Source organism: Alligator sinensis, unplaced genomic scaffold (assembly GCF_000455745.1).
Source record: "Alligator sinensis unplaced genomic scaffold, ASM45574v1 scaffold300_1, whole genome shotgun sequence".
Lineage (NCBI taxonomy): Eukaryota > Metazoa > Chordata > Crocodylia > Alligatoridae > Alligator > Alligator sinensis.
The window spans coordinates 321100-348133 of record NW_005842240.1 but is presented as its reverse complement, the minus strand read 5'-3'; the positions used below and the strand labels follow the sequence as shown (position 1 = coordinate 348133).

The 27034-nt window shown below is 46.0% G+C and overlaps 2 protein-coding genes across 15 annotated transcripts in view; one reads left to right on the top strand and one right to left on the bottom strand.

Annotated features, from left to right (window-relative positions):
* Positions 1 to 4431, top strand: part of ITSN2 (intersectin 2) — a 127840-nt gene extending 123409 nt beyond the window's left edge. For 7 of the 9 annotated variants that reach the window (XM_025208592.1, XM_025208593.1, XM_025208590.1 and 4 more), the window contains 4 exons: positions 104 to 186; positions 464 to 547; positions 949 to 1122; positions 2171 to 4431. In XM_025208592.1, coding sequence (XP_025064377.1) covers positions 104 to 186; positions 464 to 547; positions 949 to 1122; positions 2171 to 2328 — 499 coding nt within the window. In that variant the 3' untranslated portion in view covers positions 2329 to 4431. Of the gene's footprint in view, positions 1 to 103; positions 325 to 463; positions 548 to 948; positions 1123 to 2170 lie in introns of those variants that run through there. The other 2 variants (XM_025208597.1, XR_003094959.1) reach the window with 2 other exon arrangements.
* The window catches only part of FAM228B (family with sequence similarity 228 member B), a 41428-nt gene extending 14402 nt beyond the window's left edge, over positions 1 to 27026 (bottom strand). Inside the window, exons 1-11 of one of the 6 annotated variants that reach the window (XM_025208600.1) lie at positions 26951 to 27026; positions 25281 to 25394; positions 24088 to 24186; positions 20947 to 21027; positions 18088 to 18162; positions 15433 to 15630; positions 9162 to 9239; positions 6006 to 6093; positions 5749 to 5893; positions 4762 to 4867; positions 2361 to 2511 (exon numbers count right to left, since the gene is read on the bottom strand). In XM_025208600.1, coding sequence (XP_025064385.1) covers positions 2395 to 2511; positions 4762 to 4867; positions 5749 to 5893; positions 6006 to 6093; positions 9162 to 9239; positions 15433 to 15630; positions 18088 to 18162; positions 20947 to 21027; positions 24088 to 24186; positions 25281 to 25394; positions 26951 to 26977 — 1128 coding nt within the window. In that variant the 5' untranslated portion in view covers positions 26978 to 27026 and the 3' untranslated portion in view covers positions 2361 to 2394. Of the gene's footprint in view, positions 1 to 2360; positions 2512 to 3503; positions 3635 to 4488; positions 4868 to 5748; positions 5894 to 6005; positions 6094 to 9161; positions 9240 to 15432; positions 15631 to 18087; positions 18163 to 20946; positions 21028 to 24087; positions 24187 to 25280; positions 25395 to 26950 lie in introns of those variants that run through there. The other 5 variants (XM_025208602.1, XM_025208601.1, XM_025208599.1 and 2 more) reach the window with 5 other exon arrangements.
* Between the last annotated feature and the right edge of the window lie 8 nt (positions 27027 to 27034).

Below are 27034 nucleotides of genomic sequence, written 5' to 3'. Positions count from 1 at the left end.
GTGATGTGAGTCTTGAATTAGAAACAGAGGTTGGTTAAGTGGCATTGAACTAACTGCAAGTTTTGTGGCTCCAAAGTAATTCTGCAGGGCTTAATCTTTGCAGGACCGCCTGGGTCCAGAAAATCAAAGCTGCATCGGAGCATTACATTGAGACGGAGAAAAAGAAGCGGGAGAAGGCGTATCAAGGTACTCAGTGTGGCACATGCGGAGGTCTGCTGCCTGCAGGCATGTGACAGCCTTTTCTTGAGGATATGGCAGTAAGCCATAGTCAGAAGGCTGTTTGAGCAGAAGGCCCCCTCCTGGCTGAGCCAGGCTCGGCTTGAGGCAAGTCAGGGCTGTTGTGTGGCCCCTACACACCTGACTACACTGCCTGTTCCACATTGGACAAATGAACTTACTGTCATTACTGGCTTTAGTTTTAGACTCAAACCCGTTTTATTAATTCAGACGTCTCCTTTTCCAGCCCGCTCCCAGAAGACCTCTGGAATAGGACGCTTGATGGTGCACGTGATTGAAGCAACAGAACTAAAAGCCTGTAAACCCAACGGTAATGACCTAGGGATGGACCCTTCCTCCCCCCCCCCATTCAGACAGAAGGGCTAAGAATTCAAGGAGTCAGGGGCCAGTGCAGATTTCAATTGCTGCCTCTGAATGAATTAGCCTTTAGGTGGCTCTCAAAGGTGCAGTGAGGGGAACATCTCTGCACTGTTCCACAGAGTTGTTGTATGATCCAGGCTTTCTGTATGGCAAGTAGCTGTTCAAGCTGGGAAAGGCTTTTGTCTTGAGCTGGCAGCTGGTGTAAAGCCGGGATCTGGGGAAGGAACTCTGGTTCGGAGAGTCAGCTGAAGAACAGAAGGGGCTGAGCAGAGGTCTGGCACGCCCGTTTCCTAGCACTTCATTGCGAGATCTGTGCAGGGAACAGCATTTCACTGCTTGTTCTTTATTCAGGGAAGAGCAATCCATATTGTGAGATCAGCATGGGGTCTCAAAGCTATACCACTCGGACGCTGCAGGACACTTTGAACCCCAAATGGAACTTTAACTGCCAGTTCTTCATTAAGGACCTGTACCAGGACGTCCTGTGCATCACCATGTTTGACAGGGATCAGTTCTCACCTGACGGTAAGTCTGGACCTTTATTTTGGGATGTGAGAGCTTCTCTAAGTCTGTGAATGTTTGCTGGGCTGGCCCTTGGAAACACTTATTTATAAGCTAAGCATACTGGATATGGAAATCGCAACACAGGACTTCCCAATACCAAGTTGTGGCTGTTTAAAGTAAAACCATGTTGTCAACGTGTACCAGCACAAGCATGTAAATGAAGTAGCCAGAATGAAGCCTGTGTCCTTGCTGAAGAGAACTGTAAACGGTCCAGTCGGGATTATTGTTTAGGTTCATTATTTTTCATAGAGGAAATGGAATATATAAACCTAATTACAAATGCCTGAACTAAAGTTAACTAAATCCTGGGCCAGGCTCTATGGTTGACTTGAGAGTTGAACAAATTATTTTTCTGCCCATCCATGTCTAAGATAAAGGTAATAGTTTTCATTTGACAGGGACTTTAGTGGAATGGAAGTGGTGTTTGTAAAGCACATTATGATCCTTAGACCAGAGGCATGCTAGAAGAGCAGTTTCCTTTGTAGCATGTTTTAATTCTGTGCTTTTAGCTCCTAACTTGTAAAAAGCCCCTTTGATCTATGTAGGCAGGGTAGGTATGGTGTCTGAACAGCAGCGAGACCTGTTCAGGAGTACAGCAAAGAGTCTAAATCAGCCTCATGTGCATTAGGGAGTTCAGCTTCAAGGGTGCTGACCTCACATCTACTACATTTATTCTTTGCTGTGTTCTCACTTCCTGAGACCACTGCAGCTGACACATTTAAGCCTTACACTGTAAAATGCTATTAGGAACAACTGTTTCCTCTACTGTGAGAAACAGTCACAGCTATGGGGCACCAAGAAAACTGCCTTTGGCATCCAAAGCACTGCAGAGACCTCATGATGCCACTCCAGAGCCTTTTCCACTCCAACTCTATTAGGAATCCCTTTCTCATTATATATAGGTCTATTGAGCCATTCTGATCCCATGCCCGACAAACTTTGTTCTGTTTTTCTAATCAAAGCTGGATTGTTTAATGCTGCTGCTTGGTTGTTTACACTTGTTTGACAGATTTTTTGGGTCGCACTGAAATTCCAGTGGCAAAAATCAGAACAGAACAGGAGAGCAAGGGACCTTCAACGAAACACTTGCTGCTGCACGAGGTCCCAACTGGGGAAGTCTGGGTCCGCTTTGACCTGCAGCTCTTTGACCAGAAGACACTCCTTTAAGGAAACATGTTTCATCAGAGAAAGGACAAGTGAAGCCGACAGCTCGGCGGTCAGTCTGAGTGCATTTTACAAACCATTGTTCATCCCAGGCTGGCTACTGACCAAGAGTTCTTGCTGCATCGTCATTCCTCCTTGTTTCCTCTTGTTGAGGATTTCTTTGCTGCATTCTAAGTTGCTGGAGATCTATGCAAACACAGGTGTTACTGTACAGAAGATATTTTAGCCAGTGCCTTTTTATTGACTAATATTGAAATCTGTGCTGTTATACAGATGCCAATGTTTCCATTTTCAGGGCCATATGGAGTATTAAGTAGGCATTTGGCATCACAGCATATGTCTAGCATGTCACCACTTAGTCTAACATAAAGACTGAGGAATGTTTTAGTGGAAAGCTAGAATCATTCCATCTGAAAAGTGATATCCACTGGAATCTGCCCGTCTCAGGATGTTAGTTTTAGAGCTTGAATGATGAAGCCTTAGCACTTAAGGAGCCTCAAAACTACTGTATATAAGAAGAAATCAAGTGCAGTTCTTTACTTGACTCAGTTCTGCACTGAATAGGAAACTGCAACTTGATTTTTTCTTCCTGGTCAGTTTTGTTAATTGTTCTCTGCTGAGACAATGCGGTTAAAAGAGGAAACTAGAGAAAAAAGATTTATTTTAAATACTGTGACCTGCAGTAATGCAGACAAAATATTTTTCAAGTTTTAGCTTTCCTAAGTATAAATTATTTGTGTAAATGGCCTCAGTTCTGCAGGTCTCAGTAGGCTGCACCTGTAAGCTTTGTCATTGCCAATGTGTAAAATATTAATGTAAAGAGAGTAAAATATTAATGTAATTTGTCTACAGATGTTTACTGATACATATTGATTTTTAAAGTCTATTTTATTGTACAGGTGAATGTGAAATAATGGGGAGTAAAATTACAGGGACTAAATTCAAAGTGAGTCTATTAAGCTGTTAGTTGTGTCTGCTCTGGGAACTGCTTGTGCAGTGGGATCAGGTAGAAAGGAAACCTCTTGCAAGCAAAATCTTCATCCTGGCACCATCATCAGGAAAAGTAGATGGGGTTTATTTCTGACGTATTTGATAAATCTGAACCATCTTACTGCTACCGTCATTTGTCTTGCTGACATGAAGCCCTGTGCGCAGTTCCAAATGAGAAGCGCACTGGTCTCCATCCCATGGGTGCTGCGATACCTAATGACATCCAAAAGAATATCAAGCCTGTTGTGCTTCCTTGACAGGGTTTGAGTCAGTCCCTTGGTTACTTTTGACAGCTTTCTGTGGTTCGGTATTTCTGATCCTGAATAAACAAAGGTGAATCTTAGTGCTGTGGAAAGGCAGTGTCTATTCAACTGACTGAAAACACATTTCACACATCTTAAGATGGCAGCACTTTGTGAGAGATGAGCAAGTGTGCGATTGCCTAACCTCTCTCCTTCTGACCTTGGTACATCCCAAACACACATGGTGCAGGATCCCAATCACTATTTTAAAGTATAGACTGTGTTTAACTTCTGGGCTACTAGGAGAAGTTGATAGTGCAGGGGCTGTTAGCATTGGTCTTCCAGAACTACGTTCTCCACACCTCAGTGCTTTCAGCTGTCAAGGTGTTAAATCGGTCCCTAAGCTCAAATCCCTCTCTGCTTGTGCACTTCATACATCTCAAACGAATTTTCATACATCTTGAAGTTGCCATGATGATATGAACTTAACTTTCTGCTGCATCAAACAGAAGTCTGTTTTCACCTAGGATGTTTTAATAGAGAAGTAAATATTGGACCAAACATTGCTAGAGAATAAGTGCCTGAAGAAGCTATGCCTCCCACAGCAGATTCATCTTCCCTACTTCTAGGTCACTGCACAAGCAGCTGTGCGGAGTGGGATTCTTGTTCTGCCTCAAGGCTGTATAGAGTCCAGCCCAGAGGCCTGCATGTTTTCACTTCACTTCTTGATCCCTGCAGTAACTCATGCCTGGCTCCATGACTATGGATTGTCTCGAGTTTGACATTCAGACTGGCAGAGTGCTTTTCCTGCCCTCCTCCCTTTCTGAGTAAGGAGGTTGCCCCAGGTATTAGTGAAGATCAGGTACAAAACAGGAGGATGAGGCTTTATTTGTCATTTCCATCTTAGAATTCTGACATTTTTCAAGGCAGCTCTTACACAGCATTGGAATAAGCTCTAGTGTCTGAGTACTTTCCCCTGTCTAGAGAGTAGCATTTCTAAACAAACTCCTACAGTTTTATCTCTGTCCCACTGAGTGATTGACTGCCCAGCCATGGCGTCCTGCACTTTTTCTCCGTACTGCTGTGCAGTCAGCACTTGAGAAAGGCATCCTTTGGAAGCCCACTTTATTGTGGTTTGCCCAACTGACTGCCCCATTGTCACTTGCTTGGGCAGAAGGTCCAGCATGTATGTCCCAAACCTGACCTGGTGGATATGCATCCCCTCTTTCCGAAGGATGGGAAGGCAGGCGGTGTTGGACCAGGCCTTGAAGTCCAGGGTGCCTTTGTTTTGGTTTCTGGTCATTCTTCTCCTTTAACAGAAGTAAATCAGATGGGAGAGAGATGTTGAGTCTCTCATATACAGCCCAGCCATGCCTTACCAGACAGGGTCATTCAGACAAGTGTCTGTCTTCTTCACAAGAAAACAGTAGCTTTGCTAAGACCCATATTCTCATAGTCTTTGAGAGCAATAGGGCCTTGGCTCTATGACAGCCACTGGGTCAGACCCATGGGGTGAGCAGCACAGGACTGCTCCAGCTGGCCTCCACATCAAGAGATAAGGGAGCCCTAGCAGCAGCTAAATAGCCACAACAGCTCCCCAACACCTCCCACACAACAGGGCTATGGGGACAAAGCAGGATGGAGTCAGAGCAGTGAACGCAGTCCAAGTGAAGGAAGAAAAATAGAAAATGAAAAGCAAGCAGAGCACAAGACAACCAGGCCAGCTAAGGTACAGGCAGGAGCCTGTGTGCCAACCTCTGCCAAAGGAGGCACCCCAGAGAAGCTATGGGAGGCAGGGGGGTTCTGCAGCTCTATGCAAGAAAGACTCCAAGTACCTCCTCCCTCGTTGCTGATGGTGCACACAGGGCAGGGGCTTCCTTAAGAGCTCTAATGAACAGGCAAGGACGGGGATCCATAGTTACAGCATAAAAGGCAAATGAGCATCTGGGAATCAGATGCCTTTTGTTCTCCATCAGCTGGAAACCAGCAATAGTAAAAAGACCCCCCATTTCTGAGCTTCTTTCAGTCATCCTGTGCTTATTAATGGGGTGAAGGTTTCAGGTGGGGGTTAAGGGGACTCTACATAACATACTAGGTTGATAACACTGAGTTTTCCCTCAGGCACTTTGATAGGCAAGCTCCATCATGGTAGTTCTGTTGCCAACTGATCAGCTGCTTAGTTAGACATTACCTCTTTCTCTGATGAACTTCGCTGTCGATATATCCTGGGGCTATTTTCAGCCACTCAACTGCATCCCAACGTTGCCGACCCAACGGAAGTGGCGGCAGCTTTGCCTTATGTAGTTCATTCATTTCCTTGGCAGAATATATTCTTCCTGCAGGCAGTGAAAGAGTAACTTGTGTGAACAGAAGCACCAGCACTAGGTGGCAGGGCTGTTGCTGGGCATGGACTTCTTTAGCAAAATAAATGGGGATGACATTCAATACCTGTCTCACACTGCTGGATAATCCCTTTCTCAAGGGACTTTCCTTGCACCTCCTTTAACAGGGGATCCTTGAAAGGTGGAGTTGAAACCTGTAATGGAGGCAGGCAGTTCATACTTTTGTACCAACAAACATTTCCTTTCAATGGTGAGGGTCAGTCTGACAAAAGTTATCCCTCAAAGTACCGCTGTGAATAGGAAAGTGTCATTTGTCCTTTTTGTGGATGGGAAACTCGGACCCACTGAGGTGACAGGCCCGAGTTTCAGAGGTGCTGAGCTCCCCAGCTCCCAAATGAAGCCACAGGTGACACAGTAATGCTGTAGCAAGATCAGGAACTTGGCCTGGATGCCCCACCGTCACTCACCTGCTCTAAGCACCTGTCTCATTCCTCGCCCTCATGGAAGGTTCATAACTCCCCCGTAGCAAGTGTAATGCACATCTGCACCACACCTACAGTTGGTGTTAAGCTCCAGTCTGCCCGAGACACAATGGATGTTGCTTTAGTAGCCAGTATCCCACTACTATGTCCATGGCTTGTAGCCATAGAGTAATCTCCACTTGACACAGGCATGTTTCTGGTGGAGGCTTACAGTCTCCTGTTAATATCTTTTCATTAAGAATGGGGGAAGTATTTCAGAGGGAATAAATCTCAATGTACAACCATTGTCTATCTTTGAAATGAAATCAAAATCTCTTCTGGTTACAGGAAAGTATAATTAAGAACAGTCCCTATTCTACTACCAGGGGAAGGTATTCTCCTCCCAGTTTACCCCCACCTCTCTTCTCTTCCTTTTCCTGCAAAGTGTTATTTAAAACAACCCAGGTGGCTGTAATAAAGATGTGTTTTTTAATTCAAACTTGTAGAGTGTATGTGTGCGTGTTGTTGTTGTGATATACGTAACAGCTGCTCTGAGGCTTTTGGATAGGATGGGACATAAATATAAAATACTTCTGTTGCAAGAGAGAAAACTTGTTCTCCCTCCTCTTTATGGCAGCCTATTTGATGACTGCTGCTTGTCCCCCCAGTTGCTTTTTCAGCAAACTACACGCGTCTATCTCTCTCGAGCTCTCTTCATCTGACTTGCCTAGAGCAAGGACTAGTGCCAAGGAGTAATCCTTAACCTCTAAATTGCAGTCAAGTTCTCCATGTAAGAGGGGACAGCTTCGACTCATCCCTGTGCTGTAGCAGCCTGTTGGCTGAGGCCGAGAGCAGGCCTCCATGAAGTGACACGTGGGTTTGAGTGCCCTTAAGTTAAGGAGGGTATTGAATGATGGTGTCCTACATTGAGTGTTTTGAGCTATGATAGGAAAAGGGGCACTCTCAGGAATGATTTGGAGGAGTCCCCCATATGTCATGCATTTTATCTAAATTCAATTACCCCTGTCACGTTTGGCAGTTAATGAGAAGCTATGAGCAGTTTTTGTTTATAGGCCGTGGTTTGGTGTAAAAGCATTCTGTAATTTGGTAAGATGACTCAAGCAAAAGATGGGCAGTGAGTCCATTGGCTTGGCTAGGTGTCAAACAATGGCTGGGAGGACACTTGCAGGCCTATCAAAGCAGAGAGGAGGCCAGTCTCTGGAAGGTGCCTACAATGGTACTAAGGAATGAAAAGGTGATGGTCTCAAACGGTGGTGTGTATATGCCAAAGAAGAGCCATTCACAGAGAAAACCCAGACTCCCAAGCACATAGAAAGAAGGACTATCAAAACGAGGCAACCGGTCTCTGGGAGGAACATCCAGAATTGGGACATCTATCAAGCAGCCAGGAATGAGAAGTGTTAGCCTTGTACAAAAGCAAGTTTGTTCCTTTGCCAAGGGAATTTCAGATCTCCAGGCAGACAGTAATGTTATGGAGAACCCTCCTGCTCCCCGAGATCTGGGAGGAAAGGTAAAAATGGGAGGAGCTGGCTTCAAGGTATTTAGGAAGCCTGTTGGGAAGTCAGACCTGATAGAGTCCTCAGGGAAGCTGGTCTGGTCTCTGGAAATACTGACAAAGGTCTCTGAGGGTCAGAAAAGCAGGTGAGATTCCTCCATTTGGTTTGTGTATCCTGTCTTCAAATTCTTTGGTTACTTTTTCTTGTGGGATTTCTCTCTCTTGTATAACAAATCTTTTTACTATTTTATTTACCTCACTGTTTGCCTATGCTATTCAGAGCAATCGATAACTTCAGGCCTTGTCTCTTGCAGAAGAGTGGGCCTACAGTTTTATACAAACCTAGGGTGAGAGAGTCTTGGAGCTAGCAGAGTTTTTCTGTTGTAGTTGCAAGATCTATTCTGAGGACAGGTAGAGCTAAGGTTTGAAGGGACGAGAAGTCATCTGGGGACAAATGTTAAGTCTGTTCCTTGTAGATTAGCAGCAGGGAGAGGGAGAAACCTGGGGCTCTGAGGACTCCCCCCAACAGTGGTTTGCCACATACAGCATTTTGAAGGAAAGCATTCACTGCCACTGCATTTGGTGTGAAGTCCACTGAGCAGGTGTGCTCAGAGCACCCATGCTGGCTTAAGCACCTCAGGTGAGAGAGATTTGTGAAGAGCGAGATGCTTCTGGGCTTGCACAGAGGAGAACTTAAGGTGTCTGGAAATTTAAATGTAGAAAACCACCAGACTTCAGGCACCCCCAGGTTAGGCAGCAGCTGAAAGTTTTAACAGTCACAATCTGGGTCTGAAGAGTCTAAGTTTTTATGGATAAGAGCCAACTGTCCTATTAAATTCCTATGCTTGTACAGTTTATCTTCACCCAGGCAGCCAGACAAACATACTATTCTATATTGCTTACAAAACCCTGCCTACTGAGAGACCCACCAAACCCTTCTCACAGGACATTTTTCCCAGACAACTAAAATAAATTTGAATAAAGCAAGAAAAAAATCTTCTCAACTATCTGAACTCTCCAGTTGGCCAAGTCCAACCAAAACTGAATTTAAGGCTGATAGGACACCAACCTGTCTCCAGCAAGTCCATTTTCAAATCCCTATGGACTTCAGTGGCAGCAGGATCACAACCCAGTTTTGTAAAACTACTGTTCATGAAACTTGCTCTCCTAAATACCACCACTTATGCTACCACCAATCCTAAGATCAATATTTCAACAGGTACAGGTTTCCCCAGGCTTGATCAAACAGTGCAGCTAAAATCCAAAGAGCAAGCACCCATCCTACCTTCCAGTAGTTGGTATGTGTTTTCAGGAAGAATGGATCATACTCCGAAGCATCATAATCTTCAAAAACGACATTGCCCTGTTGGGAAAACAAAGTGACACAGGTCGTGGCTGGTATGGCACCTAGACATGCTGCAGTGCAGTTATGCTGAGGCCTCGACAACACAGATTATATGAACATTTATAAAGTTGGTATTAGTGGTTGCCAATCTTCTTGGTTCACATACCACCTTCAAATATGATGCATATTTGAAGACCCATGGGCAATTTAACTTTTTTTTTTAATTTACCTTTAATAAACTTAACTTAGGCGTTTACTTTACTATAGAAGCAAGAAACTTTTATGGAAGCCTAAAATTTGTCGATTAATTGTAACTTGGACCAACCTGAAAACAAAAATGCCATTTTGTGAACAATGTTGAGTTAGACATTTACTGCATATTGCAGCCAGGATCTTTCAAAATTGTTCACGAAAGAGGACAGGACATGAGAGAGATGAAGAAACCCCAAAACAGCCAACAGTCCAGTAGTCACTGTCTTCATCCAGGATGTGGGCAGCCACAATCAAATCAATACTCAGAAGTAAGACAGAATGCCCTTTCTACCAAGTTACTGACTTCTGGGGTTTCTGGTCAGAGCAGTGTAGGCCTGAGTGAACTTTCTGAGTTTCCTCAAGACAAACATTCCACAAAAAGAGTTTGGTTTTAGAGAAATTAACATTTTCAGTCAGTTTTCAATCAAAAAGGTTTCAATCAATTCCAAAATATCAGCCTTTCTAAACATCTCAAGTTTTCTACAAGGCATCACAGAACACAATTAAGCACTCATTGTGCCCTTCACGCCATTTATCTTACAAGAAACACATTTATCATAAGTGGTCTCAATGAGTTTTGCAGCGCAGCTGAACTCTTTTCAGTGCTTGACTTTCTAACTTGTCTACCTGAAAGTCCGTGTTCTTGCTAAGCTTGAGAGCGTGCAGAGGAGAGCCACGCGCATGATCAGCAGGCATGAAAACAGACCTTATGAAGAGAGGCTGAGAGCCATGGGACTCTTCAGCCTGGGAAAGCGCAGGCTCAGGGGCGATCTGGTGGCCGCCTATAAGTTTGTAAAGGATGTCCACCAGGATCTGGGGGAACTTTTGTTCACCAGAGTGCCCCAAAGGATGATGAGGTCGAACTGTTATAAACTCCTGCAAGACCATTCCAGGCTGGACATAAGGAAGAATTTCTTTATTGTCCGAGCCCCCAAGGTCTGGAATAGCCTGCCATCAGAGGTGGTTCAAGCACTTACTTTGAACGCCTCCAAGAGAAATTTGGATGTTTATCTTGCTGGGATCCTATGACCCCTGCTGACTTCCTGCCCCCAGGGCAGGGGGCTGGACTCGATGATCTTCCGAGGTCCCTTCCAGCCCTAATATCTATGAAATCTATAATTCTCGTCTGAATTCCTGTTGACCACAAGTCAAGTCACTTTGCTTCCCTTTACACAAAATTGAAATCAGAAAAAGATATTAGCATCTGGCACATTTTTTGGAGGAAAAAAATGAGAGAAGTGCCATTAGTGAAAAGGAAGTGGATGGGTGGGTGTGAACCAGAACAGAAGGAGCTCTAGCGTATATGTGCATGTGGAAAAGGAGGGAGTGGCAGAGAAACTGGAAGTCTTGGGTAGTTGGACAAGCTTTTATGTCCAGGAGGCTTTTTGGTCCCCCTCAGTCAAGACTCCTGAGTTTCTGCAATGCTAGAAAAACTAGACAGCAGCTCCCATTCCTGTCAAGATGCAGCCAACTTGCTGCTTTGCTACTGAGACAGGATTTTATAGCCAGGCTTTAGTCCAATGGATTTAAGTGGCCATCACCGGCCTCCAGCTTCCCATGCCTCCAGATGCTGCATCCAGCTTGCAACTTCTGGAGTACATGGAGCACAAAGGGAGCTTCTTGTACAGGGGCCCTTTATTGCAGGACTTTACTGCCATTTCAGCCAGCTCTGTACATATTTCTTTGCTGTGACCAGGAACTATACAAGTTGGCCCCTGTAGGCACAGCTGTACCGCCCAAGCAGAAAGCCAGTCAGATAGCTGTGAACTAGAGAGTACAGCCCCCTCCCATGCCCCTCCAACCCTGCACTGCCACAGCACGCCCCCACCGCTACACTGAATTCCATGTTAGGCTGGCAAGCATTTGCCATGATGACTGAGAGCAGCCAAGACTGTACTCTCCTCCTCAGTGCACATAACCATTGTGCATTCAAAAGTGCAAGATCTTAAAAAAGTTTCAATGCACCTCTTTCAGCAAGCTCATGTTCTACCCACAGCAGGTGCACATAGAGTTTGAGGTACATACCTCATACACGGAGCTGTCACCTCAGCACAATGAACGGATATATCATCAGGACCACGCTCCATCATTACTGCTGCAAAGTGATTACTGCTCATTTTTTCAGTTTAAAGCAGTTATTCTCACCTTTTAGACTTAAGGTACCCCGTGTTAGGCTCAAGGCACCTCTTGGAAAATGCCAGCTTTTAGTTTTCACAAATTTTTTTGACCACGGAAAAAAAACAATATTTTTTGTTCAATATCTTCATTAACAATCTGGGAGGTGGGATGGAGTGCACCCTCAGCAAGTTCACAGATGACGCCAAGCTGGTGGGTGCAGATATGCTGGAGGGTAAGACTTGAATTCAGAGCAACCTAGACAAATTGGAGGATTGGGCTGAAAGAAATCTCATGAGGTTCAACAAGGTCAAGTGCAAAGCCTGCACTTAGGACAGAACAATCCCATGCACCGCTACAGGCTGGGGACTGACTGGCTAAGCAGCTGCTCTGCAAAAAAGGACCAGGGGGTTACAGTGGACAACAAGCTGGACGAGTGACAATGTGCCCTTGCTGCCAAGAACGTTAACAGCATCCTGGGCTGCATTAGTAGGAGCGCTGCCAGCAGATCAAGGAAAGCGATATTCCCCTCTATTCAGCACTGGTGAGGCCACATCTGGAGCACTGTGTCCAGTTTTGGGCCCCCTGCTGCAGAAAGGATATGGACAAATTGGAGAGTCCAGCAGAGGGCAGCAAAAATGGTTTGGGGGCTGGGGCACATGACTTGTGAGGAGAGGCTGAGGGAATTGGCTTATTTAGTCTGCAGAAAAGAAGACTGAGGGGGATTTCATGACAGCCTTTAACTACTTGAAGGTTGGTTCCAAAGAGGACGGAGCTGGACTGTTCTCAGTGGGGGCAGATGACAGGACAAGGAGAAATGGTCTCAAGTTGCAGCAAGGGAAGTTTAGGTTAGATATTAGGAAAAAACTATCTTCCTAGGAGGATGGTGAAGCACTGGAACAGGTTACCTACAGAGGTGGTGGAAGATCCGTCCCTGGAGGTTTTTAAGGCCCAACTCAACAAAGCGCTGGCTGGGATAATCTAGTTGGGGCTGGTCCTGCTTTGAGCAGGGGGTTGGACTAGATGTGACCTCCTGAGGTCCCTTCCAACTCTCACTTTCTATTATTCTAATTACAAAGAACTCAGAAAGACCATAGCAGATCAGAATGTATTTAATACTAAGGATTCCTGCTTGCAGTCTCTAGGTTTATGTCCTGAATCACATTTGCCCCCTTAACAGTGCTAATATTGCATGGCATGCCGCAACACCCTTGAAAGGATCTCAAGACACTGCAGGGTGCCATGGCCCCTAGTTGAAAAAAAAAAAAATCACTAAATGGTTTAGAGCTATTCTTAGCCTTGCCTTTTTATTACTAGTAAATGTTTCTCTTACAGTTGTGTACTGGGGCCTCATCACTCAGTCCTCTACACACACTAAGACATGGTTTCTTCCCTTAGAAAGTTTTCATGGCTACCAGCACTTACAGGCTTAATTGGGTTCAAAGACTGCGTGTTACCTTTAGTGCATTGCTGCACAATGATTGCAGTGGCGCCGAGAGAAGCAGTGTTGTTGCAAAGTACAGCACAGCTCACTTAGGTGAAGTTTCCCCTGCCCCTCACAGGCCCAGCAGTTTAGTCAGAAGTTGAAGCGACAGCCGCTACCACGGAGGTGGTAAAGCATGAGAAGACTGAGCACCTGATACCGGCCTGGTGCAGTTGGGCAGACCCTGGCCTTCAACTGACCGTGGCCATGAGGGTAAGCGGAAAGCAGAGCCACTGACATCTTCAGATCCTGACTGACCTTATCAACACTTCTCTGTTGCCCCTGACCCTGGTCATGGGATGGGAGAAGGGTAGGAGGTGAGGAAACAAGAAAAGGCAGAAAAGAGAGAAACAGGAAAGAGAAGGATTGGAGAAGACTGTTAGGACAATGGAGGGAGCAGAGGGGGAAATGGCAGCAGACACAGATGGGAACCTGAAGAACAAAGTCTTGAGAAGAGAAGGGGCAGAGATGTAGGAGCAGAAAAAGACCAAGGTGGCTGAACGTGGAAGGAGATGGAGGGAAGGAAATAGAAGAGGAGAGGGAGAATGGATGAAGGAGGGAAGGAGGAAGAGAAGGAGAGTGGAGGAGGAAAGCAAGCAAAGGGATGATAAGTGGTGGAAGAGGGAGAGGAGAGAGTGGAAGGGGCTGAGGAGACTGGAAGAGAGGGGAGAATGGAGGAAGACCAATAGATAGAGAGGGAGGATGTGTTAATGACTGAGGGATAGTGAGGTATAGCAGCAGAGACCAGAGGAGGGGAATGAGAAGCCTAATGGCAAGAACAGAAGAGGGAGAAGAGGAAAGAAAGGCTTACAGTGACCCATTACTAAGACTTTTACCTGAAAGTCTCAGCCCTTCATGGTGGGCATGCCTACATGAGACGCTTTACCGCACAGTTGACCAATTGACTGCACGGTAAAGTGTCACCATCTGCACGTGCTGATGCTCACTGTGCAGTCAATTAGTCCACTGTGGGGTTAATGTAAATGCAGGTAGCAAATTAACCGCGTGGTAGCGACTGCGCAGTAGCCCATGTATAGGTCAGCCAACTGGGAGCAAGTTTGTTCCCAGTCAGCCTGGGCAGAAGGGGGCAGGAGAACAATCCTGTCCCCCCCAGAGCTGTCTGGTGGGCTCCAAGTTCAGAGCCTGTGCCAGGACAATGTCCCCTGCCCTGGCAGCAGGCAGCTCCTGGCACCAACTCCACAATCGGAGCAGGGGCTAGGACACTGCTCCCTGCTCCTGGGAGCTGTCTGCTGCTAGGGTGGGCTCTGAATGCGGAGCCCAGCCAGGACAATGTCCCCCTGCCCAGCAGCAGGCAGTTCCTAGCCCTGGCTCCGCAATCAGATCTGGGAACCAATCAGCATGGGGACCAGCTCCCTCTCCACCCCCGCCCTCCTGTCCCAGCACTGGAGAGCTCCTGGCTTCCCACAGGAGTGGGGAGCTGAGCAGTGCCAGGACCGGGGAGCTACAGGTGAGGCAGCTACCAGCAAGCCCCTGGCTGTGCGAGGAATCCCTGCCAACCCGGGGGTGGCTGGGAGCTGTCTCAGCTGGGGGCTCACTGCTACCTACGTGGTGGGACAGCTCCTGGCCGCTCCCAGCTGACTCGCCACTAGCTTTCTCACCAGTGGGTCAGGGTATGGGGCTGGGACCTGCCCTTCCCTCACAGCTGCTTCCCAGCCCTGTGCCCCACCACATCGGGCGATCGGGGCAGGGGGCTGGGAAGAGTCCACTGACCCTGTATGTATTCCAGAGCAGGGGCTTATGCTTGATCTCCCTTTCAAGACACAGGTGTGGTTCCAGGGCAGGATTCACAGCTCAAGTTCCAGAGTCGATAGAAATGCTACCATAACCAGAGACACAGACCTTTCTCTAGCCGGGTCAGCCAAGTGCCTAAATCCCAACCTTTTCCAACCATTTCACTCTTGGTCAGCTCAAGCAGGTCCAAGAGTGGTTTCTGAAGATCCTTTTTCAAAGTGCCTGTCTTTGTGCAGGGGCTGGATAAGTGTACACTACTAATTTAACACAAGGCTTTCATGAACACATTGCACAGCCCGCTGCAGTAAAACCCAATGTTTTCTTACTGACCAAATCCAACATAGAACCATTTCATACTTAGCTAATATATTGGTCAATACAATTGTTCATATATACCTAATGTAATACATCACAACACACTTTTGTTTAATACACACTTATTTATGCCACTAGGAAGAACAAAAGACAAGTTGTAAACCAGACTAATGCTGATCCCCAGGCTATTCCACACCACATACATAAAGAGATAAAATAACGAGGTCACTGATTCTGTCAGCAACTCCCAATGATTAAAAACTTTCCACTGATAAAATTATTCCTTGTTGGTACCTTCTTATTACAGTAGTTTAAATAGAGAGCCAGCTGATTTCGTTTCCTTTCCTCTATTTCTTCACTTGACTGGCTGTCAACTTTGTCTTCAATCTTATGCAGCAGTGGCTCTGAAACACGCTCAAGCCATTTCTTGTATTGGATCTCCTTCTTCCTCAGATTTAAGAAGTCATTGTGATTCAAGTACCTGTCCACCTCCTAAGTGACACATGGAGAATATTGATGTAGTTAGACCTCTGAAGACAGAGACTTACAAAGGTTGTTAGAGTTTTCTACAAAAAGCAGTTCAAGAGCATAAGCCATGACCACTGAAACGCCCTCATCCCATCCCATCTGAACAGAAGGATTCAACAGAACGAAAGGACAGAAATGGGCAAGTAGGTGATCAAGCAGGAAGACCTACTATGAGTGATGGCCTTTAACTGGTTATATGGCTCTATTCAGGGTCCCCTCTGCAATGCATCCTCTCCTCAGGGGCCTGATAGTGGTGGCCTACCAGGAGGAACAGAGTATGTTGCCAAATGGGTCATGAATTACTAGCAAATACATCATGGAGCTCCCCACTACTAATCAGCAAACACATTTTAGTTTCTCTCTCAGTAGAATATGGCACATGGTGCAGGGGACAGCAAGGCAATGAGGGGTACGAGACTACATTAAAATCAATTAAAGGATTCCCTTGATTAATGAAGGACATTGTGGGAAAGGCAGGAAAATACGGGGGCAAATAAAAAGAGAGGGTAGCTGAGAGAGAGAGAGATGAGTAGGAATTTGGCCAGGTAATGTACCTGCTTTTTCGGTCTAATTAGAAAAGGAGAATTAAATGGAAGCTGCCTGAAGGGACAGGAGAATGAGAGCCAACTCTTTTGTGACCAGTAAGCTAAAGAGGCCTGCACCTGTGCGTGCACGTTGAAGGCAGACTGTTAAACCTGAGTTAACCCCACAGATTCTGGTGTGCCTTCAGAAGTCAGGCAATGGACAGTACTGTATTTCCTCATACTACACCCCTCCAAATAAAACATGCTCCTTGTTTCTGGAAGGCAGAACATAGAAAAAAAGATTTTTCCTAAGTCCTTGCTGACTATGTGACAGAGCAAGTCCTCCTGGAAACTGACTGTCCTGGAAGTGTGGTACACGAGGAGAGAATCTAGCTAAGGCAGCAGGACCTTCCTGCTGTGGCAGGACGGCAACAACGGTAGGCCCCAAACCCTTGCAAGGGCAGAAGCAAAACCGTTACTTCTTTACTGTTAAATAGTTATTCATATAAGTTCTGTAAATAATAAAGTGCTGCTTCCACACTACAAGCTGATACTGCAGACTGCATGCAGCAGCTCACTCACCCTCAGCCAGCTCAGTAGCTCTTTAGCCAAATCTAGTCTCTCACCAGTGGTGGAGAGAGAGTTGACATTGGACTCCCCCCTGCTGTTTGTAGATCTAGGGAGAAATGGCTGCCCTCTTGGTGACATGAGTGACAGTGTCTGCTTGCTCTATTCTACCCTGCTTCTATTTCAGTGAAGAAGAAAAAAAAAAAAATCAGCTTCCCCACTTAAAGCATGCGTCTCAATTTTGGAGGGCTGATTTTGGGAGAAAGGTGTATGTGTCAAGTGAATACAGTAATCTTGATTTTGGGAATAATCACGAGTGGTGGGAACTAGTCTGTAACCAGTAAGGTTAATACATGACCAAGATAACAGATAATCCTGTAGCAACAAAAACCAAACCTCAAATGAACACCAGGCAACACCAGCACTACACCCAGGAATACACAAAGGCTAATAATAGAGCTAAAATAAGTTTAATTACAAAGATACCACTGGTTACAGATGCCTTCTAATGAAGAACATAGGAATGCAGGAGTGGAAGGGACCATGTGAGCTGAATACAGGCCCAAACAACCATTTAGACAGTAAGTCCAAAAGCATTCACAAGAATATCTACTCTGGCTCCTCTGGGACTACATAAGCCACGAAGCCTGGATCCCAGACAAATCAGGATCTTTAGTATGACAAGCAAAAGGCCTCAAAGACTATGAGAAGAGAGCAGGAAAGCCTAAGACACTGCCAAGGCACAAGGATTCAACGAGGTATATGGGGCCTGCGTTATATCACAGGTTGTGCTCAGTTGCCAGTGGGTTTGCTCCAATTTATCCTAATACCGTGTTGTTCAAACTTTTGGCCCTGTGGGCCAGATGAGTGGCACAGGGCCAGTCCACAAGATGGATCAGGCCCGATGGGCCCCCATCACTGCCCCATGGGCCCCAGACTACCCCAGTGCTCCGTGCACATAATATAGCGCACAGAGCCACACCATCTGGCCTGTGAGACTTCCTGTAGGTCCAGAAATTGGCAGCAGGGAAGTGACAATTAACGCTGCAACTGCTACCCAGCTGCTGAATTTTCAGACCCAAGGAGAATCCCACAGGCTGGATGACATGGCTCTTGGCCCTACAGGCTGGATCTGGCCCACAGGCCAGGAGTCGAACACTCCTGCCCTAGTATATATTCAAGCATAATTTAGCCCAGAAGTCACATATTTTTAGGGAACTGACATTTTGCCATCAGCTAGTGATGGATAATGAACTTCTGACACCCTCAGGTCTTCTTCCCATGTAGTCATCACGATATGCTGCAAATGGAAAGCGTGTGCATTTCTTACCTTCACAAAATAATCTTCTTCATCTAAGATGGTCTTGGCAGAATCAGTAATGCCTTTGCTTTCACTAGATACCGCCTAAAAAATATCAACAAAATACCAGCCAAAACTGTGAAGTAAAAATATTGAATCAAAATAGCAATTAGAATGGCCTCCAAGTTAAAAATGCACAGTAAACAACAGGCAGGTCTACACTGCAATCAAAGCCACAGCTATCACGGATGAGTACACCCATGTTTGCTTTAATATAGGTAGTCTGGATATAAATAGCAGCGCAAGTACAGCAGCAAAGGCTTTTGTGTGTGCTGCACAAGCTTGCTGGGAGCTCTGATGACACTTGAGTTACTTGCCCCCCCCCAGAAGCCCATGCTAGCTTCACTATGTTTGTTGCCTATACTAGGTAAATTAAAGCATTCCTACCTGTGCTGTAATCACACCATCAACTACAGTGTAGGCATACCCTGAGTTAAGTGGAAGGGCTGACACCAGAGCTAGACATTATATTTAGATAGTCAAATTAAGTGTAGGAAAATGGACAAGGATAACAAAAACTATTGAAAAAAAGATAGTAGAAAAATAAGAAGGAGCATGTGAGAATTGCCAGCTGAGAAGAAAATCTTGTGGACTGGAAATGCAGCAGAGATTTAAAATCTGTCTCCTATCTCAGGTCATGAACCCACCTGTATTTTACACTCCAAATATTTGCACAAGCCAGGTTCTGTTCAGCCTTCCCAACACCCTCATCCCCCCACAATCCACAGCTTTGAAAATACAAATACAGAGAAGCGGTTCCCAAAAAGTTGTCACATACACCACACAGCAAAGTTAAAAGGAGTGGTAATTCTCAAACTGAGCTGAGGTTCTCAATCCATCTTGGAGTTCCTGGGGCCTAATCCCGTACACTGCTGCAGCAAGTACCCTTCTTAGCAGCATCAACACAAAGCCAAGGAATGAATGGGTAATCTCTCATAGACCAAGACATGGGCTCAATGAGAGTCTTTCTGACACTGTTCCACCAGCTCTGGCAGATAAACCAGGTATTTGTTCCTAGGGAATCAGTTTGGTGCCTTTTACAAGTTTAATTTTAAAAGGCTAAACAATTCTGAACATCATAGAAAAAATTCAACAACAAACTTTAAAATTCTACAATAAATATTTATACTGTTCAGAGCCAGACCCATAATGCAAAAGAGACACAGGGACCATAACTGCAGTAAGAAGGGAAGGCCTGGCCTACGTTTGACAGGTTGCCCCACTGGCTAAGCTAATTTAAAATCAGTTTAGTTTCATAAGTGCAAACTGTCGGTGTAGACAAGGTTCTTTGGGTGAATCTGATATCTTTTATTAAACCAACTTAAATAATTGGAAAAAAAATTTTTAGCAAGTTTTCGGGTTTAAAAACCCTTCATCAGGCTGAGGAAGCCTCCGCAGTTGGTGTGTCCTTCTGGATGGAATGAAAATAAAGAAGCCAGAGGCTGGGCTGGTATACATGCAAGACAGGCAGTCAAGTGAAGATGTAAATTGAGGGGTCAGCAGGTGAGAGACAGGCTGGGTGGGGGTGGAGAGAAAAGGGGGATCAATGTAGCAGTTAAATAGTGGAGAGGTACCTGGAGAGTCAGATGTCAGGCAGGATATGTGTCATAAATCCAATGTCTATATTTAGTCCATGATTTTTTGTATCCAGGAGGTTGATGAAGTCAAGTTCATAGGCTCATCTCTGAGAAGTGTTTTGTAAATTCCCGTTGAGGATTAGAACTGAGGGATTGGAGAGAGAGTGGTTTTCTTGTGAGCAATGTGCCCCCACAGGTAATTGGGTGTTCTTGTCTTTAATAGATTTCCGGTGTGCATTCATTCTGGTGCGCGGTTGTTGTTTGGTCACTCCTACGTATTTTCCATTAGAGCATTTGCTGCACTGCATGAGATGTATTACATTTCTGGAGGTGCAGCTGTAAGATGCAGGGATGCTGATGGCTCTGTTGTGGGATGTAGTAATCGTGGGGGTGGTGGAGATGCGTTGGCAGGTTTTGCATTTTTTGTCATGGCATGGTCTGGATCCATTTTTTTTAAACCCGAAAGCATCCTAAAAATTTTTTCCAACTATTTAAGTTGGTTTAATAAAAGATGCCAGATTCACCCAAAGAACCTTGTCTGCCTATGTCCTTAGACCAATACAGCTACAACCTACACCCCTGTAACTGCCAGTGTAGACATGCTGAAACTGGTTTAAACATTACTTTTACAAGCTTAATTTCAGTTTGTCATCAGTCCACATAAACTAAGCCAATAAAAACAAAGTTTAAACTAGTTTTAGTTCCTATGCAAGATGTTCCCAAAAGCCAGAATGGTATCTTCTTGCAAGAGTCTGTACAGTAGCAGCAGCAGCCCCACCACATTATTGCAGTAGTGGCCAGCAGCACGGACACCCTGCCACTGCTGTAGCAGCAACAGCAGTAATCTGCAGTGGGAAGACTGCACCACAGCAGCAGCAACCAGGGACATCGAGTCCCTGGGGCAGGTAAGATTGCCCCCACCAGAGCACACTAGCAGGGTTTTCCCTGAGGCGCAAAACTTGCTAGTTATTATTCTGCAGACAGATTATTTTTAAGATCTTATCTAAAATACTCAAAATGCAGAGAACTGCCTCACTGGGGCTTGAAACCCCAGCTGCAAGGAAGTTTGACATTTCAAAAAGATGCTCACAGTCTTAGTTACCTTTCCACTTCTCATTTTATATCTTTTTCTTCCCCTTCCCAAAGGTGCAGAGCAGTTTATGTTTTTTTGTACACTGTGTTTTGGAGTATAGTGGTTAAAAAAAAAAAAAAAAACCAACCCCAAAATGGCCAAATGCATTTTTTGTCTTACCTGCACAAGAGAAACATGCTTCTGTGTTAGCCAATCTCTGGTAGCTTTCTTCTTTCCAGAATCCAGAGGTGAGTAGGCCTTCTGCAAAGTTTAACAGAATGAAAATCATCTGCACAAAAAGTGGTCCTCTTTCACAAAATCCCATTGTTCTTCCCTCCATCCAGGTACCAAAAATCAAATTCCACTAGAAACCACACACACACACACTTCTTTTCTTACTTCTGCCTTACCAAAACATTATTCCAGTCATGGCTGAAACCTGATAGAAGGGAATCCTGACCACATGGTTGAATCCTGAACAGCGCTGTTCAGGCAAAAGCTATGGTCTGAACCTTCTTGCAGCTGTTGCAACAGCTGTTGACTGCTCAGCCAAAAGCTGCTGCGAATTCATGGGTGGTTGTGAGGGTTATAACTACTTTCAACACTGAACTGTATACTCCGTCTCTCCCACCCTGGCTGGGATAGGAGGACTGCCTGAGCAGCCATTACAACACAAAAAGTCACCTTTCCCACTAAAGACATGCACCCCAATTTTGGAGGGCTAATTTTTAGGGAAAAGGTGAATATGCTAGGTAAGTAAAGATGGTAGCATTACAGTACAATGAAGCACCAGCTTAGCACTGCTAAAGGGAATATTTTAGTGCAGGAGGTAAAGACTATCTCATTCAGCTGAAACACGGGCAAACTCAGTTGCACAGAACTTTAGTTGGTGTTTGGCAGAGCACCAAGTTGACACCCCATTCTTACAGAAATGTTCATGAGATCTTTACTGGCCTTATGCCTTACCCTGGACAGGGGAGGGAGTATATTTCCTGCCTCAAGTACATGCACTGCAGTGATACACTGCCACATGGGAAATGGATAGGGACGATAGCTTATTAATAAAGAAACTAGAAAAAGATAAGGCTATTAGGAAATCAACTGCTGTAGGTACTAGCCTTTCTCTCTAGCACTAAGAAAAATGAGAGTCTCAAGCTGCAAACTTTTGAAGACTGTAACTTTAGAGACACTGGATGCAATGCAGCCTTATTTCTTTGACGACTCCAAATGGAGCTGAGGGGAGGGACAAGCTGCAATCAGATCTGGACAGGTTACAGAGGTGAGCGGATGAGAATAGGATGGGTTTCAACACTGACAAGTGCAAGGTGCTGCACCTGGGGAGGAAGAACCAGCAGCATACCTACAGGCTGGGGAACTCCCTTCTCACCAGCACAGAGGCAGAAAAGGATCTTGGAGTCATTATTGACTCAAAGATGAACATGGGCCGCCAATGTGGGGATGCAGTCAGAAAGGCTAACCACACCTTGTCATGCATCCACAGATCCATCACGAGCAGGTCCAAGGTGATCTTCCCCCTCTATGCGACGCTGGTCAGGCTGCAATTGGAGTACTGCGTCCAGTTCTGGGCGCCGCACTTCAGGAGGGATGTGGATAGCATCAAGAGGGTCCAGAGGAGGGCCACTCGCATGATCAGGGAGCAGCAGGGCAGGTCCTATGAGGATAGGCTATGGGATCTGAACCTGTTCAGCCTCCATAAAAGAAGGCTGAGAGGGGATCTGGTGGCCATCTATAAACTGGCCAAGGGAGACCAGCAGGCAATGGGAGAGTCACTGTTCCCCCAAGCACTACCGGGAGTAACAAGGAACAACGGCTATAAGCTGACAGAGAGCAGATTCAGGCTGAATATCAGGAGGCACTACTTCACAGTCAGGGTGGTTAAGATCTGGAACCACTCGTTTCTGCCTGTGGTAGGGGGTCAGGCTAGATGATCTGTTCAGGTCCCTCCTGACCCTAGCTACTATGATACTATGAAACTGACAGAGAGCAGATTCATGCTAGACATCAGGCGGCACTACTTCACAGTCAGGGCGGCTAGGATCTGGAACCAACTTCCAAGGAAAGTGGTCCTCGCTCCTACCCTGGGGGTCTTGAAGAGGAGGCTAGATAGACACCTTGCTGGGGTCGTCTGACCCCAGCGCTCTTTCCTGTCTGTGATGGGGGGTCAGACTTGATGATCTGCTCAGGTCCCTTCCGACCCTACTAACTATGAAACTATCAGGGTGCTCAGCATTTTTGAAACTCAGGAAAATTAAGTAAGTATCAAAATATGGTACCTCATTCTCAGCAGCTACTTATTAATGTTCTGGCCTGGGGGCTACTATCCCAGTTAGTTCACGATGTCCATTCTCCCAGATACAGCACAAGATTAAACCACAGGGAACAGTTTCCATTATTTTGTCCCACTCACTTTAAGCTATCCAGACTACGAAGCTTCCTTTTCATCGCTTGGGGAACAAACTTGTCAGTCTCACACATCTATCTACTACACAACATTTCTGAGAGTTTACGTTTAATCTTGGCTCAGTCTGATCCCTCCTGCAGTCTGCCTGCATCTCCCGCAGCCAGAAAACAAGCTGCTAGCAGGTGGCACAGCCCCCGAGCTGCAGGGGACCCTGATGCTACCCTCTGCTGCAGCAACCCCCCCAAATGCCCGCAATGCCACTCTCACTCCAGCCTCTCTACACCTGTCTTGCAACCCTTTATCCCCACTCCAGGACACTCCTGATCCCTGCTCTCAGCCTGGCACTGGGGGCCGGGCTCAGCCAGCCAGATAACCCTAAACCTGCCCCCTCAGCCAATCACGGGGGTGGGAAAAACATTATGACAATAGCAGCCCCCACCACGATCAGGCCACAATATTCACAAGCCGGGCCCATGATTTAAACTAGGGTCTATGTATAGCACTCCCATAAAAGGTCTAAACTCTGGAACTTTCTTCCATGGGACCCAAACAGCCTGGATCTGCTGAGCACACTGTAGAGACAATGTCTCCTCCCTGACTTTTAGAAAGAGGGGAAATGTAGAGCAGGGCAGGGTAGGATTTTCCCGTTTTTGTTGCCAATTGTTGGTTAAGGATGAGCAATGAAATTAAGGGAGCTTTGCAATATGCTACTTGTATATGTAAGGAACATTAAACACACTCACAACTATGAAAATGCCCCCTAATTTCTGTGTGTAAATCTAGATAAAATGAAAAAGTGAGGACAGATGGATGAGGAGGATAAAGAACACAAATGTCAGAAATCAAGCAAGATGCTGCCCTTGGGTATTTCCTCTGCAAGAGAAAAATATCCTGTGTACCTGCAGGGGGGTCCATGGGTCCTGCCAAACATGTGAAGATTTTTTCCTGCTGCAAGTGCTTAGTTTTTGGTCCTTCTCATACACAGATGATGGGATTTCCTGGGACAAAGTTAAAATAAGGAAAACATCTGACTAGTATGTCATCTTAACTGGCAAAAAAAATAAAATAAATAACATTGATAAAAGGAAATCACTCTTCAATAAGAGGAACACATCAGAAAAAAACAGGGAAGATTTAAGAGTCAGCAGATGGGGTTTTCAACAAGCTACTTAGTTTCACATAGGTAATAAATAACACTCCCCACCCCACACCAACCAATGCTATCCAGTGATTAAACATTAAAGTACTGTAGGACTTTTACATATGGATCCCTTTAGACCAGTTTAAGTAACTGGACACCTAATCAACTAAGCTGTCTTCTTAGATATCTCAGGGGATTTCAACAAACTACTGTCAAACAGGTATGAAAATGAAGCTCCATCCCTGCCAAAGCCTCAGGTCACAAACCAAGCAATATCCAGTAACACGTACTCTGAAGTGACACCCAACCATAAGTTTCAAGGTTAGAGCTTTAACTGCACATTTCCTAAGGTCTGGGACAGAAGTTCAAAAAAAACCTGATTTTTTTTTTACCTAAATCAGTTAAGTCTGATATTACATTCGACCAGGTTTATCTTAAACCAGTTCTGGCCATTTTCAAAGCAGCTTCTGTGCACTGAACTTCTGTTTTGTTACAGGTTTAAACCAGTTTCTAATCACTTAAACCGGTTTATGTGTAACTTCTGTCCCTAGCCTAAGTGTGCATGTTTGTGCCACCTGTACAGAAAATGCAGCTGCCCACCTACATGCACATAATGTTGATGTTATTGTTCAGTGCATGAAGTTCAAGGGCAGGAACAACTGCTTGGTCATAGACCTGGGAGAGATAAGCGCAGACATACTGCTAAGAAGTGTCTTTCCATTACAATTAAGCATCCTGTTTCTACTACCCTCGTCCCATGGAAAGGTAGGCAGGCTCCAGTAAATACTACACAGGCATGGGCAGGACTTTTAACCCAGCAACTTTACACATGATTACACAGTCTCTCACTGAGTCAACCAACTACATAGATAAAGGAGTCATCCCATATAAAGTTGGGCATTTCACACGCCCCCTTTCCTTGTCAAGAGGTACAGGTGCTGAGCTGCTCACATGTTCTGGTACCTGCACATCCTGCTCATTGTCAGCCTCAGAAGAGTGACTTCTTAAGAGCCAGAAGTCATCCGAACTTCTCCTCCTTGCAAGTAGGGATTCTCTTGACTCGGACTAGAGAGAGGTTTGAAATACAAAAGTGTAAAGGATAAGAGTGCAGAATAAAAAGTTAGTTGTCAATTGCCAGACTTGCTATATCACTGAAATGCCTCAAGGGTTTCTAAATTGTGGAGACTAATTACTGCCAATGCAAATGAGATCATTAGTGCCAGAGGTATATTAAGCTGCTGTTTCTGTAACCAAGTGAGCCAATCAGGCCGAAAACCAGGTGAGTCAATTAGGCTGTGGTTTATCATGATGCTTGTCAGGCCACTGCCAGACCCTGAGATAGCATTGCCTGAATCAAATCCCCTGCTGTCCTTACAACTGCAGTGGGTAATCGACTTGACTCCTCCTGCATGGAAGCGTTCAGCTGCTGCGACTGATTCCCTTTGCTGCTGGCACCCTATATTAAAAGATAATTTCCTGTTTCTTTTAACTCCCTTAAATAAATCATAACATTTGTTTGCAAAGCACTTGTTTGCCCAAATCCACATGTGGTTTCTGCCCAAAGGTCAATGTGCATGGAAATTTTGGGAACAGTTTAACAATTCTAGTGATCAAGTGACAAAAGGCTTATCCCCTATAAAAGCCCAAGACTCCAGCCATGAGATGTGCTCAGAATAAAGCCTGTGGGGCACGTTTCTAACATTAAAGCATCTGGGCTCAGCTTAACCCTCAAGGAAACATTTCAAAGTTGACAGAGATGGTTAATCAGTTGCCTCCGGTGATCTCAGGATCTGAGGAGAGAGCCACTGTCTACCTGACAGAGCCCAGTGTAAAACATGAGATGCCTGGGGATCAAATGGGAGGACCACCAGACCAGCGCAAGCATCCTCCATGAAGCCGCGCCCACCAGCACTGAAGTCTTGCTCTTGAGAAATCAACTTCGATGGACGGGCCACTGCGTCCAGATGTCCAAGAACCACCTCCCTCGCCAGGTTCACTTCTCCCAGCTCTCTGTTGGCCAAGGCTCAAAGGGCGGCCAAAGGAAACGGTACAAAGGCACACTCAAGGTCGCCCTCAAGGCCAGAGGCATCGACACCAATAGCTGGCAGGAACAAGCTGATGACCATTTGGCATGGCGCCACCCGGTCCACCCAGGCACGCGCCACTTTGAGGCCCAACGACTCGATGCCGAGGTGGAACGGCGACGGCAGCAGAGGAAGGAGAAGACCAACCTGGGGCTGCAAATCCCACTCCCCCCCTGCGCAACCACATGCCCCCATTGCGGAAGAACGCGCGCATCCAGAATCGGGCTCCTCAGTCGCCTGAGGACCCATCGAGCCTGAGAGACGTCATCCTCGTCTTTGAGGGACCACTGCCGCCGACCTGACACAGCCCAGCGTAAAACGCGAGATGCCACATCCGGGCAGGATGCAGGCTCGTGTAGCCCAGGACCTCGTCGCTCACAGCAGCAGTTGTGATGCAAAGAGGAAGCAGCATTTAAGCAAGACGTGCAGAATGAGCCACCCCCGCCCCTCTCCAACAGCAAAACTCAACCAGGGGGGCCACAGCATCCTGCATGCCTTGTCACCCTTTTTAGGGATGCCACAAAATGGCACACTCACGGGCCAGGGGTCCCCGGCCTCCTCCATCGCCCCGCTTCGACCCGCGAGCCCCTCCCCCCACCCACCCCCGGGCGCCGCGGCCGC